Source organism: Taurulus bubalis, assembly GCF_910589615.1.
Source record: "Taurulus bubalis genome assembly, chromosome: 11".
NCBI lineage: Eukaryota > Metazoa > Chordata > Actinopteri > Perciformes > Cottidae > Taurulus > Taurulus bubalis.
This window is the reverse complement of record NC_136599.1, coordinates 186,097-205,661: the sequence shown is the minus strand read 5'-3', so window position 1 is coordinate 205,661 and position 19,565 is coordinate 186,097. Positions and strand designations below refer to the sequence as shown.

Sequence of the window (19,565 nt, the reverse complement as noted above, 5' to 3'; positions counted from 1 at the left end):
ATATATATATATATATATATATATATATATATATATATATATATATATACACACACACAGTATACATTTGCTCTACTAGGAAACAAAGAGCCAGGTTCTTCCTCCTCGTGCATTAGATTCACTAAATGAACTCAGACCTCAAACCTCACGATGCTCATGATGAACTTTACGACCGTGTAAAAGCTCTTTTAAGCCTTATGATCCATTAACTTTAATACTGTACAACCCCGTGGACATCCTGGAGTAGAAAGTAGAACCCTTTACTTATTATTTACTATTCATTCATTAAGAAAAGAAACCTTTATTTTTCCACGGGTGTTTTATTGGGTCACAGCAGCAGCACGACATTCACCACAAATCATCAAAATAAATTAACAAACAGATTGATAACTTCACATTGAGCAGAACTCAGTGCACATCAGTAATAAAGTAATAAATAATGTTTACAGCTCCACCAACAGCAGGTCTGCACTCCCTGATGGAGAATATGATGATGACAATAATAATAATAATAATAATAATAATGCATCTGTCGTCTACTCACGGACACAAATGGAAAACACAGACACACAAGTTAGTTCCACCAATAAATAACATTTTATAATTATTTTTCACAATTTACTTTTGTTCCCGTTTGTACAATTTGTAAAACTTTCAGGAGAACCTTCATCCTCCTGAAAGCTCCAGTTTGTTCCCTCAAGGGTCACGAAGAGACCCCAACGTGTAAACAACCTCTGCCGTCTGAATTAAAATGTATATAAATATATATACACATTAATATATATATATTTGCATGAGGAGTCTGGAGGAATCTTCAGAACCTTTAGGGGCTCTAACCCTAAACCCTAACCTAAACCTAACGAAACCCACCTCCTGGATAACAGAGGCGTCACACTGGGGCACAAACTGGGGCTTCAACACTCACATTATTAAACATAAACCGATGACAAACACCACTAACTAGTCTGCATGATGCCCAACCACGGATGAACTGGGAGCGCAGTGGGAAGAGTGGGAGTGCAGCACTGGGGCCGTCACTCCGTCTGGGGAACGGAGATGGCCGGCCCCTTGGGGTCGTCGAAGCGGTCCATGGTGCGCAGCTGCATGATCATGTGCAGCCCGTAGGTGAGCACCAGCACCAGCAGCAGGCTGGTCAGCAGGCCCATCCAGATGCCGGGGGAGAAGAAGCCGGCGCAGTCGCTGGCGTACGAGAAGTCACCGCCGGTCACGTTGAAGCCCTGGATCTGTAGGGGTTACAGGAAGCAGCGCTTTCACATCATCCACTACCCCTGTGCTTTTCCTGCTGTGGAAAAGGTCCACTAAAGACACGTTTCTAGTCTTTATGCCGATTCTTGCCGTTTTGCTAAAAGCCTCCGTGAGATCTTTTCTGCTGTCGTCTCTCAAACAGGAAACAGATCTCAGCTCAACATTGAGCATTAATTGAGAGCTGTGTCAAATCAACAACGCTGTTTATAAAGATGTGTAGAGGAAAGCAGCTCACTGCTCCACTGATACTGATACAACCTGACGCTCACACATCTCACTACTTCTGTTTTTTCTCAGGTTGAACGTTATTGTTATTATCTTTAATATATTCAGTGTAAAAGGTTATTTGAGCAACAACAGATAATTTGTTTGCCAAATATTTGTTATTTTTGGAACAGATAGAACTTTATTTGCATTATTCTAACAAAGTGATTGCACGTGTTAATAGTTTTTGTCTGATGGAGCGATCTGGTTTACTTGAAAGGAATTTACATTTTCTTTATTCTCTTATTCTATTATTTGAAAAAGCACGGATGGAGTGACAGAAAAGGTTTGAGAACCGCTAAAGCTAAGTTCCTCAGCTCTAAAGAGTCGATTCAAAATACTTTAACTCGTCTCAAAAAATGAGGAGGACATACCTGGAAATCTTCAAACGAGACCCTCCACTGGTTGGCCGGGTCGGTGGCGGTGCGCGGGACGAGCTGCGGCCAGCGCACGCTGCTGACGGACGAGCAGCGGTACGAGTACTCGGCCGGCGCGTAGATGCTGCGGCTGCCATTGAACTTGGCTCGCGTGCCGTCGTACTCCAGCTCCACCACGTCCAGAGAGAACCAGCGGCGGGCCGAGACCCGGTAGTGACGCTGACTCATGGAGAAGCTGCAGGCACACATACGGGTACACAGGAGTACACACACACAAAGGGGTACGGGTACACAGGGGTACACACACACAAAGGGGTACGGGTACACAGGGGTACACACACACAAAGGGGTACGGGTACACAGGGGTACACACACACAAAGGGGTACGGGTACACAGGGGTACACAGGGGTACACACACACAAAGGGGTACACAGGAGTACACACACACAAAGGGGTACGGGTACACACACACAAAGGGGTACGGGTACACAGGGGTACACACACACAAAGGGGTACACAGGAGTACACACACACACAAAGGGGTACGGGTACACAGGGGTACACACACAAAGGGGTACACAGGAGTACACACACACAAAGGGGTACGGGTACACAGGGGTACACACACACAAAGGGGTACGGGTACATAGGGGTACACACACACAAAGGGGTACACAGGAGTACACACACAAAGGGGTACGGGTACACAGGGGTACACACACACAAAGGGGTACGGGTACACAGGGGTACACACACAAAGGGGTACGGGTACACAGGGGTACACACACACAAAGGGGTACGGGTACACACACACAAAGGGGTACACAGGAGTACACACACACAAAGGGGTACGGGTACACAGGGGTACACACACACACAAAGGGGTACACAGGGGTACACACACACAAAGGGGTACGGGTACACAGGGGTACACACACAAAGGGGTACGGGTACACAGGAGTACACACACAAAGGGGTACGGGTACACGGGTACACACACACAAAGGGGTACAGGTACACACAGGGGTACACACACACAAAGGGGTACAGGTACACACAGGGGTACACACAGGGGTACACACACACAAAGGGGTACAGGTACACACAGGGGTACACACACAAAGGGGTACAGGTACACACAGGGGTACACACAGGTACACACACAAAGGGGTGCAGGTACACACGCAAAGGGGTACAGGTACACACGCAAAGGGGTACAGGTACACACAGGGGTACACACAGGTACACACGCAAAGGGGTACAGGTACACACAGGGTACACAAAGGGGTACACACAAAGGGGCACAGGTACACACAGGGGTACACACAGGTACACAGTATTAGTGGATGTTATATTGGCCCATGTGTGTGTCTGTGTGTGTGTTGAACACTCACATCAGCTTGAAGACGTTGTGTCCCAGCACGTTCTCATAGTTCAGAACCAACCTGCAAAGAGCAAGAAATGTAATTAAGAGAACGATTTATTCTAAAAAATGAAAACATTTGATATAAAAGACAAAAGTAACATTCTGATGAGACTAGTTCTATAGTTCTATTAGTTATATTGTTCTATAGTTCTAGAGTTCTATCATTCTAGAGTTCTAGTAGTTCTAGAGTTCTAGTAGTTCTAGAGTTCTAGTGTTCTAGAGGTCTAGTAGTTCTATTGTTCTAGAGTTCTAGTAGTTCTATTGTTCTAGTAGTTCTAGTAGTTCTATTGTTCTAGTAGTTATAGTGTTCTATTGTTCTAGTAGTTCTATTAGTTCTAGTGTTCTATTGTTCTAGTAGTTCTATTAGTTCTAGTAGTTAGTGTTCTATTGTTCTAGTAGTTCTAGTAGTTCTATTGTTCTAGAGTTCTAGTAGTTCTATTGTTCTAGAGTTCTAGTAGTTCTATTGTTCTAGAGTTCTAGTAGTTCTATTGTTCTAGAGTTCTAGTAGTTCTATTGTTCTAGTAGTTCTATAGTTCTAGTAGTTATATTGTTCTAGTAGTTATATTGTTCTATAGTTCTAGTGTTCTAGAGTTCTAGTAGTTCTATAGTTCTAGAGTTCCATTGTTCTGTAGTTCTAGTAGTTCTATAGTTCTAGTAGTTCTATTGTTCTAGAAGTTATATAGTTCTAGTAGTTCTAGTGTTCTATTGTTCTAGTAGTAGTTCTATTGTTCTAGTGTTCTATTGTTCTAGTAGTTATAGTGTTCTATTGTTCTAGTAGTTCTAGTGTTCTATTGTTCTAGTAGTTCTATAGTTCTAGTAGTTCGATAGTTCTAGTGTTCTAGAGTTCTATTGTTCTGTAGTGCTAGTAGTTCTAGTAGTTCCAGTGTTCTATTGTTCTAGTAGTTATATTGTTCCAGTAGTTCTATTGTTCTAGTAGTTCTAGTAGTTCTAGTAGTTATATTGTTCTAGTAGTTATATTGTTCTAGTAGTTATAGTGTTCTAGTAGTTCTAGTAGTTCTAGTGTTCTATTAGTTCTAGTGTTCTATTGTTCTAGTAGTTCTATTGTTCTAGTAGTTCTATAGTTCTAGTAGTTCTAGTGTTCTATTGTTCTAGTAGTTCTATTGTTCTAGTAGTTCTAGTAGTTCTATTGTTCTAGTAGTTATAGTGTTCTATTGTTCTAGTAGTTCTATTAGTTCTAGTGTTCTATTGTTCTAGTAGTTCTATTAGTTCTAGTAGTTAGTGTTCTATTGTTCTAGTAGTTCTAGTAGTTCTAGTGTTCTATTAGTTCTAGTGTTCTATTGTTCTAGTAGTTCTATTGTTCTAGTAGTTCTATAGTACTAGTAGTTATATTGTTCTAGTAGTTCTATTGTTCTAGTAGTTCTAGTAGTTCTAGAGTTCTATTGTTCTGTAGTTCTAGAGTTCTAGTAGTTCTATTGTTCTAGTAGTTCTACTGTTCTAGTAGTTCTATTGTTCTAGTAGTTCTAGTGTTCTATTGTTCTAGTAGTTCTATAGTTCTAGTAGTTCGATAGTTCTAGTGTTCTAGAGTTCTATTGTTCTGTAGTGCTAGTAGTTCTAGTAGTTTTATAGTTCTAGTAGTTCTATTGTTCTAGTAGTTATATTGTTCTATTGTTCTAGTAGTTCTATAATTCTAGTGTTCTATTGTTCTAGTAGTTCTAGTGTTCTATTGTTCTAGTAGTTCTAGTGTTCTATTGTTCTAGTAGTTCTATTGTTCTAGTAGTTCTAGTGTTCTAGTAGTTCTAGTAGTTATATTGTTCTAGTAGTTCTAGTGTTCTATTGTTCTAGTAGTTCTAGTGTTCTATTAGTTCTAGTGTTCTATTGTTCTAGTAGTTCTAGTAGTTCTATTGTTCTAGAGTTCTAGTGTTCTAGAGTTCTAGTAGTTCTAGTGTTCTATTGTTCTAGTAGTTCTATTGTTCTAGTAGTTATAGTGTTCTAGTAGTTCTATTGTTCTAGTAGTTCTATTGTTCTAGTAGTTCTATTGTTCTAGTAGTTCTAGAGTTCTATTGTTCTGTAGTTCTAGTAGTTCTATAGTTCTATAGTTCTGGTAGTTCTATTGTTCTAGTAGTTCTATTGTTCTAGTAGTTCTAGTGTTCTATAGTTCAATTCAGTTTATTTTATATAGCCCAGTTTGCCTCGGAGGGCTTTACAGTCTGTAACATAACATCCTGTCCCGGGACCTCACATCGGATCAGGAACAACTCCCCAATAAAGATAGTAAAAACCCTTTCACAGGGAAAACAGGGGAATTTCTATAGTTCTAGTAGCCTTAATGGTTTGCTCTGCAGACACACACCAGACTCCATCCACTAAACCAGTGCTTTTAGCTCCCAGTACACTGAACCAGTGCTTTTAGCTCCCAGTACACTAAACCAGTGCTTTTAGCTCCCAGTACACTAAACCAGTGCTTTTAGCTCCCAGTACACAGGAGCTGCTGGTCCCATCTGCTGCTTCTTCTGTGTCGTTGAGTGACTCCATGTTTTATACGCTGACGTCACTGGACAACAAGAGCCAGCAGGTGAGCAACAGGACACCAGCAGCTCACCTGTACTGTTCTGAATATATAATTATATATTTATTATATATATCATATATAAATAGGAGACCCACTTGGCTTTGGTCTGGTCGCAGCTCGAGCCGTGGAGCTTCGGGCTGACGGCCTCCCCGAAGGTGGACGGGGTCAGGTCGTGCTCCTCCCAGCGACCGCTCCGGAGGATGCTCACCGACAGACCTTTAGCCCAGAGGAGGATGCAGGTGTTCTCTCCTTCCTGGGGGGAGACAGAGAGAGAGAGAGACAGAGAGAGAGAGAGAGACAGAGAGAGAGAGAGAGACAGAGAGAGAGACAGAGAGACAGAGAGAGACAGAGAGAGAGACAGAGAGACAGAGAGAGAGAGACAGAGAGAGAGACAGAGAGAGAGACAGAGAGAGAAAGACAGAGAGACAGAGAGAGAGAGACAGAGAGAGAGACAGAGAGAGAGACAGAGAGAGAGACAGAGGGAGAGAGAGAGACAGAGAGACAGAGAGAGAGAGAGAGAGAGAGAGAGAGAGACAGAGACAGAGAGAGACAGAGAGACAGAGAGACAGAGAGAGACAGAGAGAGAGACAGAGAGACAGAGAAAGAGACAGAGAGAGAGACAGAGAGAGACAGAGAGAGAGACAGAGAGACAGAGAAAGAGACAGAGAGAGAGACAGAGAGAGAGACAGAGAGAGAGAGACAGAGAGATTTGAGATTTTTCAAAAACACTTTATTTTACATATTCATCCTCTTTTCAACTTTTACAAATAAAGTGCTAACGTTTTAAAATCACAGGTTGTTTTGTTAAAACCCACACACATAATTTACCCGGTAAAAACTTGTGCAACCACAAATTCCTTGTCAACAACAGAGCAAACAATATCATTAAAACACCAACGTTGTTTAAAAGCGTCCAAGTCTCCAATGTGTCTATAAAACCGGAACTCTAGCCCGAGTCTGGCCCTGATGTTACACAGCCAGATTGCCCTGGCCTCCTGCCCCTCTCTGCTTTCCACTCTGGCTTTTCTGCTTAAATAAATAGACATTTTTGCTTCTCCTGAAAGATAATTCAGGAGCTGCCACTTTTCTTTTTCTATTTTCTTGTAGGCAGCTCCCATGATGAAAACCTTTTCAGTAAAAACCACATTAAAAAGACTAAAAACCAATGTTAAAAGAGTGAAGAAACTCGCAAGTCTCTTGCACTCAGTAAAAACATGGTAGATAGTCTCCCGGAGATCGCAGAAGGGGCACTGGCTCAAAACAGAAGGGTTAATAACAGAGATAAAAGCATTTGAAGCGACAGCACCGTGTAAAATCCTCCACTGGAGGTCGGCAGTCCGTTTCTTCAGGGGAGGTTTGTATAAAATCTTCCACTGTGGGCCAGGTCCATTTTGTCCCAGTCTGTCTGACCACACAGTGGGGCGCCGGTTGCACAGCCCAGACCTGTTTAATCCTTTCACACAGTTAAAATACAGAGTCTTCTTGTCTGCTCTGTGCAGAGTCAAATCTTCTGGGCGTGTCGTAGCAAGCAGGGGGCCGGTGAGCTCCCCTAGCCCCGGGCTCAGGGAGATCTCAGGGAAAGGGTCTGCAGGGTCCGGCTCGACTTCTCTTTGGCTGTAGTTTCTGAGGAGGCTCCTCTCCTTCCAGGTCAGCCTCTGTCTCCACAGCTCCAGGAGCCTCCTCGCCACCCGGACAGAGTGCAGACCCAGCAGAGAGCCCAGGGCCGGGGCATCGCTCAGCGTCGGCCCCACTGCATCCACCAGCTGCTGCAGGCACAAGGCTCGTGACTTCAGCAGCACTCCCGTCAGGCCAGGGGTGGTACTGCAACTAATGTCCAGTTTGGCTCTGTAGATCAATGGCTCTCTCAGCAACCAGTACAGAGAGTTAGACTGTGGGCACCTTTTATGAGTAAAAAGGGCCCAACACTTAAAAACACCCTGATAAAACGGAGGCAGCCCACTTAACTTTAAAACACTAGAATCGATTAAAAACAGAGCAGTATCCAGTCCCAGGCTATTTGTACGCCTGAGAATGCAACTAGCCACATCTCTCCACACTAAACCTTCCGGACTTGTGAGATACTTCTGTATAAATTGGAGTCTAAAAGTGGCCGTTCGGCTGGCCAGGTGGACAAGGCCCTGTCCCCCCTCCTCTCTGGCTAAAAACAGCACCCCCTGTGGCACCCAGTGTAGACCCTCCCAAAAGAAATCCACCATCCTCCTTTGTATGTGGGCTCGAAAGCCTGAGGGAGGGTCTAGGCAGGTTAAGCGGTGCCACAGCTGGGATGCTATGAGATTGTTTAAAACCAGTACTCTACCTTTAAAAGACATCTGAGGGAGCAGCCACTTCCACTTGGAAAGCTTTCCCTCAATCTTCTCTGTGACGCCCTCCCAGTTCTTCTGGACTATGCTCTCCTGTCCGAGATGTATCCCCAGGTACTTGAACCCATCTTTTCGCCACACTAGGTTCTGGGGAAGAACTGGGAGGCCGTCACGCCATTCACCGACAGCGAGGGCTTCACTTTTCCTCCAGTTCACCCTCGCTGCCGATGTCCTGCTAAAACTCGCCACAATGTTAATTAAAAGGTCTGCATCCCGCTGGTCCTTAATAAAAACAACAATATCGTCAGCATAGGCCGATAAAATCATGCTCCTACTAAAACCAGGTAAAAACAGCCCTTGCAGGCTAGAGCGTATCTTGATGAGGAGGGGCTCCAGGGAGAGCGCATAGAGCATCCCGGACAGAGCACAACCCTGCCGGACCCCTCTATACACTCTAAAAGGAGCACACAGATTGCCGTTTATTTTCAGCACACTCTCAACCTCACTGTACAACACTTTGATCTTAGCTATGAAACCAGCGCTGAACCCAAACTTCCCCATAACTTTCCAGAGGAAGCTGTGTTCAACGCGGTCAAAAGCCTTTTCCTGATCTAGAGAAATCAGACCAGTGTCAATACCCAAAGAGCTGGAGACCTCCAAAACGTCCCGAATGAGGTAGACATTGTCTACCATGGACCTGCCGGGCACACAGTAGGTCTGGTCCTGATGGAGGACCTGCTCCATAGCTCCCCTCAGCCTGGAGGCAAAGACTTTGGACAGAAGCTTGTAATCCACACACAGTAGAGACACAGGGCGCCAGTTTCCGATGTCCTGCAGGTTCCCCTTTTTTGGCAGCAGTGTAATCACAGCTCTCCGGCAGGACATCGGCATGGAACCAGAGGCCAGACTCTCATTAAAAACATCAAGCATATCACTTGAGAAGATGTCCCAGAAAGCCTTGTAAAATTCGGCAGAGAGGCCATCAATGCCAGGAGCACGGCGTCCCTGCATCCCCTGCAAGGCGGCCTTCAGCTCCTGCAGGCTTATGGGCTCATCGAGTTCCTTGTTGGTCCCCTCAGAGACCTGAGGTAGCTCCCCACAAAACTCCTCCATCAACGCTTCTTCCTCCCTGTACTCACTCGTATACAGGGAGGAGTAGAAGCCCACAGCTCTCTTTCTGATCTGGCTTGGTTCCACGACTGGCTGCCCTGCGTCTGCCAACAGTGAGTGGATCACCCGCCCCTGCCCACTCTTCTTCTCCAGGCCGAAAAAGAAGCTAGAGGGAGTGTCCATCTCCGTGATGGTCTGGAATCGGGACCTGACCAGTGCACCCTGGACTTTTACATCTAACAGGTTGGCCAGAGCCATTCTTTTTCCCTTGAGGACTTTAATATGTCCTTGATCTCCTGTGGACTCGCTTAAGTTCTCTAGTTCCACTATATCAGTCTCCAGGTCCTTCATAGACCTGGTGATGTCTCGGGTGACATTGAAAGTGTGCTGTTGGCAAAGGGGCCTAATTTCAATCTTACCATGGTCCCACCACTGCCTAAGACTACTAAAATCCCTCTTCCTCAGCCTAAAAACATCCCAGAAATAAATAAGGACCTCTCTAAAAAACTTGTCAAAGGTTAAAACTGAATTAATTAATTAATTATGCCAATATGCGCTTCTAGGTACACTATTTCCAATAAAAACATTACATAAAAGCAAAGAATGATCAGTAAAACCGACAGGGACAATACTGCATGTTTTAAAGATACTAAAGTGGTGCTTAAAAACATAAATACGGTCTAACCTGGCTGAGGAGATCCTACCCTCCCTAAAGTGGGACCATGTATACTGTCGGCAGTCAGCGTGCATCCTTCTCCACACATCCACCAGGCCATGAGAATGGACTAGCTGCCTCAGAACCTGCTGGGAAGCTGGATGTGGCTCTGTGTGGTTACGGTCTTTTAAATCATTTTCTGTACAGTTAAAACCCCCACCCAAGAATAAAAAATCCTCCGAGGCGCAGCTATTTAAAACATCACTAATTTTTTGTAAAAACAGCTTCCTCTCTGCACCGGTTGCTGGAGCATACACATTGATAAAAACCGCCGTAAAAAGGTCGAACCGTGCTTTAATTAAAAACAACCTCCCCTCGATGATGTGTTTGACCTCCAGTGAAACCGGGGTAAAAGACCTGGAGAAGAGGAAGCCCACTCCTGCACTGAGGTTTGTGTTGTGACTTAGGAGGACTTCCCCTTCCCACTCTCTCCCCCAGTCGGCCTCGTTGGTGCTGTCGCTGTGTGTTTCCTGTAAGAAGAGAACATCTATACGTTTCATCCTGCTAAATTCATAGATAGATGTTCTCTTCTTTACATCTCTGGCTCCATTCACGTTCAAACTCCCCACTCTAAAAGTATTCATTGTGAGTAAGAGATTTAAAACAAAAATAAAAACCAATAAATTAATTAAAACACACATTGGAGCTTTCGCCATTCTCTTTGTTCATTGCTCTCTTAACTTTAGGCACAAGTTTCTTTAATCTGAACCCCTCCTGGTCAGTAAGGCCGGACTCCTCCCTCCGGCTCATGTGGTGTTTGGCTGAAGCGTAGAATAAACCTAAATCAGGAAAAGCATCTGCAACCTTCACTCCCTTCTTGCCTTTCGTTCTTTGTAGGAACTTTTGTATTTTTTCAGCAGTGTACAATCGTTGCTGCTGGCTGCTGCTTAAACTGACAGCCGGAGCTTCACTGCAGTCCGACCCCTCTGCATCGCTGCCACTGTGCTCAGACGGCCTCTGCTCCCGACCCGTCTGCTCGTCCTCCCCAACCTTGCTGGCCTTAGCCTCGCTGCCTACGCTTTGGCCATTCTTCTTCCTCTTGTGGGCCGCTTTTAGCGCCCCTGCTTCCTCCTCCTCCATCTCTTCTTCTTCCACCTGCTCAGCCCACCACAACCCGCTTACCCTTTCCTCTCCTGACTCCACCACTCCATCAACCTGCTCTGCATCCTCTACGGGCTTCTCGCTAGCACCGTTTACACCCGTTTTCTTCCCTTCCATCTCCACCATTTCCCACTTCAACCAAAGCCTCCCCAGTGCTGCTCTGGACACCACCACCACCCATACTCACCCTGTGCAAGTCAGACACAACAGCAACGCCGCGCCGCGGCGCCGGAACAGGCCGCACAGACACCGCGTCCCCAGCCACAGAAGCAGCCGCCGCGACGGGCGCCCCAGACGCCGCGCGCCCCAGACGCCGCGCGCCCCAGACACCGCGCGCGCGTCCCCAGCCGGAGACGCGGCCGCGGCGTCTGGGCGGCCCGCCGCCGCGCCAGCGTCCCCAGCAGGAGACCCACCGGCCGCAGCGCCGCCCGCCCCACCCGGGCCAGGCGGAGCCGGGTCCCCGCGCCCCGGACAGGCTCTCACGGTGTGTCCCTCCTCACCGCAACCGAAACATTTCATCGCCGACGATGTTGCAAAAATCACGTATTCGTAATCATCTACCTTAACGTGGAAGCGGAGGTTGAGCTCCTCATGCCGGTTGTTAAGGATCATATACACGTGCCTGCGGTGAGACACTACGTGCTTCAGCAACTGAGACCTACACCCAGACAAGATCTTCTTCATCGGGGACACCACCTTCCCGTGTCTGGAGAGCTCTCTGCTGAGGAACTCGTCGGTGATGAACGGAGGGACATTGGACAGTACGATCCTAGTTGCCGGTTGCGTTAACGGCAACACCTGTACAAACAAATCGTTCACCGTGAGGCCTGCCTCCACGAGACGGTTCACCTTCTCCACCTGGTCCAGAAAGATGACCACGGCACCGTTCATGCGCGCGGCCGACTTAATGCTGCTGTGTCCGACCTTCTCCCCCACAGCCAGCCCGATGTCCTCCACGCTGCACGAGTGGTCCACGGCGATCTTAATGCCGTGCTTCCTCGTGAGGTGGGACAAAGTGTCTCCATTCACCATGGCGTCTGGAGACGCCGACCGGCGAGACGCCGGCAGGAGAACAGAAACACCCAAAGAACAGCCCAAACTACCCAAAAACACAACGAAACTAAGGTGAAAACCACCCAATAAACCACATTAAATTAATATATATATCTAAGGGGAAAAATAGATAAATCGAAAGAACTGCTCACTCAGTGACTCACTCACACACACTCACTCCCAGCATGCACCAGAGAAAAAGAGAGAGAGAGAGAGAGACACAGAGAGAGAGAGAGAGAGAGAGAGAGACAGGTTAAAGCTGCGCTTTCACCTCACTGGTAAATAATCACATCACAAGATCAAAATCAACAATGTGTTAATTTTTCTCCCAATAGGTTCAACCAGTGGTGGCCTCAGGGCCTGTAAGTCTTCTCTGCTGCCTAAACACAATCACAAAGTTATAGCTATTTTATAATTTAATTGTTTTTCACAAACACACTACATGTATTATAATGATGTTCTCATGTCACAGCTCCTGTCTTCCTCTGTTGCTCTGCTTCAGCCTGCAGCGCTGCTTCTAGTCAGCTGGTTTTAAGGAGAGCTCTTATCCAATCAGATTTCACCTCTGTGTCTCTATGGAAGCAGAGCGCTTCTAGCTGGTCTTTACAGATTAAAGTACATGGAGACGTTATTGTGATGTCATAGACTTCAACCAATCAGATCTTTAGTTTGACACGCTGGACGTATTCTTTGGCGTGCAGCGCCTGTGAGGTGGCGTCAGCAATAACATGCGCTGTGATTGGTCAGTGGGCCAGCGTGACTTTAGTCAACAGAAAGCTAGCTAGCTGCTAGCATGACTCAGTAGCAGCAAGAAGAGTTCAGGCTGAAACATAAGAGAAGTGATGACATGTTTAGTGTTTAGCTTGGTGTAGTGTTTTAACACTCAATGGCTGAAGGAGGAGAAATGGACTAGCTGGTGGATTTACTGACAACGCCTTTCTCACGGAGGGTTATTCACCTGTTTGGCGGTGACCATCCTAATATCGACTGCCACTGTCGAGCGGACATCTTCAGCCCTAAAACGCATGGGAACGTCGCACCAGAGAGGCTGGCGCCTGAGAGGCTAGCGCCTGCGCAGATAGCTAGTAGAGGAGGGGGAGGCAGGGTTCCCTCGCCGTCAGCCTGTGTTCCATCGCGCCTCCTCGGGTTATTTTACGGTGGTTAATATCGTTCCTTCTGATCATGGCTCGTGCTCTTGAGTGTGCAGTGTTTTAGTGCCGCAGTTTTGTTGGATTGTTTTGTTATAACTAAATGTGACTGGTTCTTGTTCATGTGGACTACATGCATTGTCCGTTAATGACGCTCATCCCGTCATGCGCGTATTTATGAAAACAATATCAGACAGCACTGAAGGCCCAGGTAGAACATGCACGGCCTGCCGCTGGGTTCTAACGAGAGGTGAGATGACACCCTGCAGGAGTCACCGCTCAGAGAGGTGAGATGACACCCTGCAGGTGAGGCTGCACCTTGAACTCCACAGGTGCGTAGACGCCGGCCTTCTCCTTGATCCTGCGCTGCCGCTCTCTCTCTCTCTCTCTCTCCCGATATCCCCCTCTGGCCTGCAGCAGAGAGCGTCCTCCGCCGAGCCCCGCCTCCATGGAGAGAGACCCCGCCTCCACGGAAAGAGACCCCGCCTCCTGCGGAGAAACAGAGGGTGGAAGTTAAACTGCAGTGAGCCATGAAGACAGGAAGTAGAGAACACATCTCTAGAGCAGAACAGTGATGAAGACAGGAAGTAGAGAACACATCTCTAGAGCAGAACAGTGATGAAGACAGGAAGTAGAGAAAACATCTCTAGAGCAGAACAGTGATGAAGACAGGAAGTAGAGAACACATCTCTAGAGCAGAACAGTGATGAAGACAGGAAGTAGAGAACACATCTCTAGAGCAGAACAGTGATGAAGACAGGAAGTAGAGAACACATCTCTAGAGCAGAACAGTGATGAAGACAGGAAGTAGAGAACATGTCTCTAGAGCTGCTTTTCCCGGCTGAAGCCTTCGTCACACACGATGTGTTCGAGGACCGTGGGCCAGAGGAGAACCTGCAGACTCACCCTGGAGGGCTGCAGCGCCGTGTAGACGGCGGTGTACGGGACGGCCTGCGTCCTCAAGGTGCTCAGCACCTGGCCGATGACCTCGTCTGAGGACCAATCACTTCATATTAAACAGTACAGACCTGTATTCATTCATTCATTTTACATAGGTTGATGAATTATTACTCATGTTATGTCTCATTATCACGTGTCCTTGTGTGTATATTTATCATGATGCATCATTATTATGCATAACATTCACATTCATGTGTATTTCTCTTTAAATCCATTTAAACAAATGGAAATGTTCATGCATCTTAAGTATTGCAGTTGCTCTGTAAATTAAGAATCTCTCAGTAAAAAAGATGAATATGAGAGATTAAAAAGAAGAAAACTGAGTCAATGAGTGGAGAAACATAATGGACATTAAAACGTTTGATCTTCTCACCGTTTCCACTGAGAATCTCTTTGGCAGACATCAGATCCGCTCTGCAGGAATAAAGAGAGATGATATTAAAGAGAGATGATATTAAAGAGAGATGATATTAAAGAGCGATGATGTCATAGTTACAACGTGTTGGACAGGCGCCCCCTATAGGCGGATCTCAGGCACAGCGAGTTATCGGTCACGTGTTTTACGGCTTTTGACCCAGAAACTGCTCTGTCTCAAATATTATATCTTATATCTCATATCTGATCTATATCGCGCTTTTCAAAGACGTTTTACAAACTCTGAAATCAAATAAATGAAAAAAAGCATGAAATGTAATAAAAGGTGAGAGCGTGTCAGTTTGAGTGAGCATTGTTGGGTCATAATGCAGATGCTCCTCTCTAGATATCTCTCAGTGAACGTAATGATCGTGTTCAATAATATTCTACCCACTGTGCAACTGAAACACTGAAGAAGTGGAAGCGGCATACCCCACGCCGTATGAAACTGAAACACTGAAGAAGTGGAAGCGGCATACCCCACGCCGTATGAAACTGAAACACTGAAGAAGTGGAAGCGGCATACCCCACGCCGTATGAAACTGAAACACTGAAGAAGTGGAAGCGGCATACCCCACGCCGTATGAAACTGAAACACTGAAGAAGTGGAAGCGGCATACCCCACGCCGTACGGCAGGCGGAACACCAGCAGGGCGGGCGAGGAGGCGTTGAGGCGCAGCTGGCTGAGCGTCTCCGGGTCCAGGTACAGAGGAGAGGACTCCACCTGGTCCTGCAGCTGGACCACCACGGACCTGGAGGCCGGCCAGGACACCGAGGGGAGCACCAGAGGAGACGAGGACCGCAGCGCCGCCTGGTGGCCAGGAGAGAGAATGCAGCTTTAACATGCAGCATCGACTTCTATACAACCAGAGGAGTCGCCCCCTGGTGGTCAGGAGAGAGAATGCAGCTTTAACACATGAAGCATAGGCTTCTATACAACCAGAGGAGTCGCCCCCTGGTGGTCAGGAGAGAGAATGCAGCTTCAACACATGAAGCATAGGCTTCTATACAACCAGAGGAGTCGCCCCCTGGTGGTCAGGAGAGAGAATGCAGCTTCAACACATGAAGCATAGGCTTCTATACAACCAGAGGAGTCGCCCCCTGGTGGTCAGGAGAGAGAATGCAGGTGTTGAAACAGCATTCTAGTAGAACCTCTGGTCTGTTCACCTCCAGGTTTGGGAACGCCGTGTCCTGCTTGTTTCCAAACGCTCCTCCATACATGGTGAAGTCCTCGATGCTCATCTGGGGACGAGACAAGGAGAGACGATGTACTCAAAGAAACTAGAAAACTGGAAATAAATAGAACTTGAGAAGGTTTATAACGACGTTAGAAAGAGTCTGGAAGCACTTCAAGACGACATTGCGTTATTTTGAGTTTAGGTGAGTAAAGAGTCATTTGAAGTCACTTTTTAGGGCTGGAGCAAACGCCTTGGCTTCTATTGAGCTTTTCTAATTGAGCTTTGAATAATTGTCATAATATTTTATTACCTCATCACCCTAAAACATATACATATAATAATTCTCCATTTGAATGAAGTGATTCATCAGATTTAATGAGTTTAGCCCCGCCTCCTTTTGTAGAGCAGCCAGGGGAAATGTTTATGAGATGTCATCACATGTTTTCATCCATCTTTTGTTTCAATAAACCTTGACTTCTTGAGTTCCTGAGGCGTTTGGTTCACGCGAGTCGGAAACATGAAACTTATTTTACAGTTCATATAATACTAAGAATATTAGTGCAGCCTGATCCGACCCTTAGAGGAAATACTGGGTTCAAACCCAAGGAACAGACATGCAAAAACCTACTGGGATGTGATGTAGAGGTTTGGACTGGTCTATTTAAACTTGTGTACTCGTGTACTTGTGCGTACCTTGTCCTGCAGGAACAGCACCACGTTTCTGGGCCCGCCGCTCAGAGCCTTCTGCAGGTAGGAGCTGAGCTGCTGCTGGCCCATGATGTGGCCGGCTGCAGGCGGAGCCTGAGGGGAGGGGGCGGGCCTGAGGGCGGAGCCATGGTACAGGGGAGGAGCCACATCACAGGGGGAGGGGCCAACACACAGGAAAGGGGCCACAGCACAGGGGGAGGAGCATATTACAGGGGGAGGAGACAAGGCCCAGGGGGAGGAGACAAGGCACAGGGGAGGAGCCACAGCACAGGGGGAGGAGTTCAGAGTCCGATGGTAATGTACAAAAACACAACATTACACGTTCAGAATACCGTGTGCAGCAGCATTAATACTACTACAGTGGAGGAAAAAGTACAATGTTTACCTCTGAGATGTAGTACAGTGTAAAGCACTACATATACCTCTGAGATGTAGTACAGTAAAGAGTACAACATGTACCTCTGAGATGTAGTACAGTGTAAAGCACTACATATACCTCTGAGATGTAGTACAGTAAAGAGTACAACATATACCTCTGAGATGTAGTACAGTAAAAGTAGAAGTAGAAAACAGAAAACAATGTAAATACTGCAGTAAAGTACAAATACCTCAAATAGTTATAGTTCATACCTAAATATGTGAACATTTACATATTCATGGGGGGAAAAACACTTCTAAACACTGCACAACATTTATTTTAATTATTATTATATATATATATATATATATATATATACACGTATATTTACATGTATATATACATGTATATGTGTATATAAATATTGTAACGGACTGAGGGAAATGTTGTGTTATAAATGTTATGTTCAGGATGTAAGTGAACGTCTCATGAGCTGGTAGCTGTGAAGCGTGTCTGTGATTGGAGAGCGAGGATGTTGTTGTGTGGTGTGGTGTTGTGTTACGAGCCGTTCGGAGCAGAGTCTATGACCCGGAGCAGACTGAAGCTGGTTGAGAGGCTTTCACGGGGTTCTGCTGTTGTTTTGGCGTAGGCTACGGCCAACAGTAGCCTGTTCTATGTTCTCTTAATAAACACCTTATAAACCATCTACGTCTCATAGCTTTCCTGACCAAGGGTCGCTACATTTGGTGTCAGAAGTAAAACTTTCGCTATCATCAACATCGCTACGCGAGTTAGCAACAAAGAAGCTAAGTGGCTAACGCTCGTCAACGGTGAGAAACATGACGTCGGGGAGCCATCTCAAGATTAAACGGGAAGGAGAAAGTGACGAACGAGAATGGGACGGCGCAGCCGGGGCTTGGCAGACGACGGAGCACCGAGAGCGGGTAAAAGAAATGACCGCGAGGATGGCTGCGGAGGCGGGCTTTGGCCACACGGGCCGCGCCGGTGAAGGAAATGGCGGCCGTAGAGGAACGACTACGGCCGCAGAAAGGGACATGACTGAGCACACTGAGACACGCAGAGAAACTATTCTGTCCACAATAAAGACTCCCAGATATGACGGTACATCCAACTGGGAAGCTTTTCATGCACAATTTGAACTATTAGCCCATGCCAGTAGATGGTCCACTGAAGTAAAAGCTCTCCAGTTAGCGATGTGCCTCACGGGTGACGCTTTATCAAGCCTGTTGCTGCTGAGTCCCGATGATAGGAGTGATTATGATGCACTAATTGGGGCTCTAAAGCGACGATTTGGACAATGCTCTGCCACTAGCCTGCTCCGCTCTGAACTATGCAGCAGACAGCGACGGCCAGAGGAGCCGCTGAGGGAGCTCGCTAATGACATTGAGGGGCTTGTTCACCGCACCTAAGCCCACATGCCACCGTCCATCCAGAGCGAGCTAGCTAGGGACCATTTCCTCCAGGCCCTGCTGCCAGCTGACCTGCGCATCCAGACACTACTTGCTCACCCTGGGTCTCTCCAGGAGGCTTTGGAGTCAGCAACGGAGAGAGAGATGCTGTGTGCTGGCGCCATGGGTAAAGTGGTTGAAAAAGCACCAAAGGGGATCGCTGCTTGTGAGACGGAAAGGGAGTTGGCGCAGCCTGCCTGGGTGGGGGAGCTAACCCAGCTGGTGAGGTCTGCCACTTTGAGAGATGAGAGGCAAGACAAGCCAAGACAAAGAGTCTGCTGGGGGTGTGGCCAGCCACCTGGTCCGACACTGACCCCGTTCCACCGCGAACAAGGGAAATGAGCCGGGGACCGCAGAATCGGGACGATGCGGACCCCTGGCACCCTATCCCAGCCCCCTCTAATTAACAAAGCTACACAACCGTCTGACCAAATAGGGGCAACCAGACCACAGGAGGATTTTGATGGTCAGCTAGAGCGACTAGTGGTGCTGGGTCGAACCTGGATAGGAGACTGTTGGTATGCACCGCTCACCATTGGAGGGACATGCTGCTCTGCACTGGTAGACACAAGTTCGTCAGCAACCCTGGTGAGGCCCGATGTGGTGACAAATGGAACTGATATTTTTCCCACTATAGTGAAACTGCAGTCAGTCACCGGGGAGCGAACTCCCATGGTTGGGGAAGCAATAGTGACTCTGGGGCTGGGGAAAAAGTCTATCCGCTGCCCGGTGTGGGTTGCTAACCTGGAGGACTGTATACTGGGACTGGATATTCTCGGGGCTTTGGACTGTGTCATCAACACAAAGAAAGGAACTCTCACGTTCCCTGATGGCCATGTCATCCAGATGTGGCGCCAGCCACCCCGGCCTGGCTGTGTTGCGACCCACACCGTTGCCACACTGACAGCTGAGACAACAAATTATGCTGCCCCTAGCTGCATCCCTTCAAATGAGCTACCCACACTGCCCTCCACCCTGCAGGTAACAAACGCCTCTCCACCTGACGACCGTGAAAGAGTCTTGGCAGTGAGGGAGGTCTGGCAGACAAACTGTGGTGGTCTGACTCCTAGCGAACAAGATCTGTTGTGGCAGCTGCTTCTTGAGTTCAAGGACTGTTTTTCAATGTCGGAGGACGATGTGGGCCGCACAGATCTCATCCAGCATTA

The 19,565-nt window shown here is 47.1% G+C and overlaps 1 protein-coding gene across 1 annotated transcript; it reads right to left on the bottom strand.

The window, feature by feature from the left end:
• Positions 1 to 316: 316 nt before the first annotated feature.
• atp6ap1a (ATPase H+ transporting accessory protein 1a) lies at positions 317 to 18,524 on the bottom strand (the record flags this gene model as incomplete). Its single annotated transcript, XM_079226400.1, has 12 exons — positions 317 to 1,244; positions 1,905 to 2,142; positions 3,303 to 3,353; positions 5,960 to 6,117; positions 13,631 to 13,801; positions 14,219 to 14,304; positions 14,646 to 14,686; positions 15,307 to 15,497; positions 15,854 to 15,928; positions 16,558 to 16,684; positions 17,822 to 17,965; positions 18,460 to 18,524. 12 exons carry the CDS (start codon positions 18,522 to 18,524, stop codon positions 1,035 to 1,037), a joined length of 1,557 nt encoding a protein of 518 aa, XP_079082526.1. The 3' UTR covers positions 317 to 1,034.
• Positions 18,525 to 19,565: the final 1,041 nt, after the last annotated feature.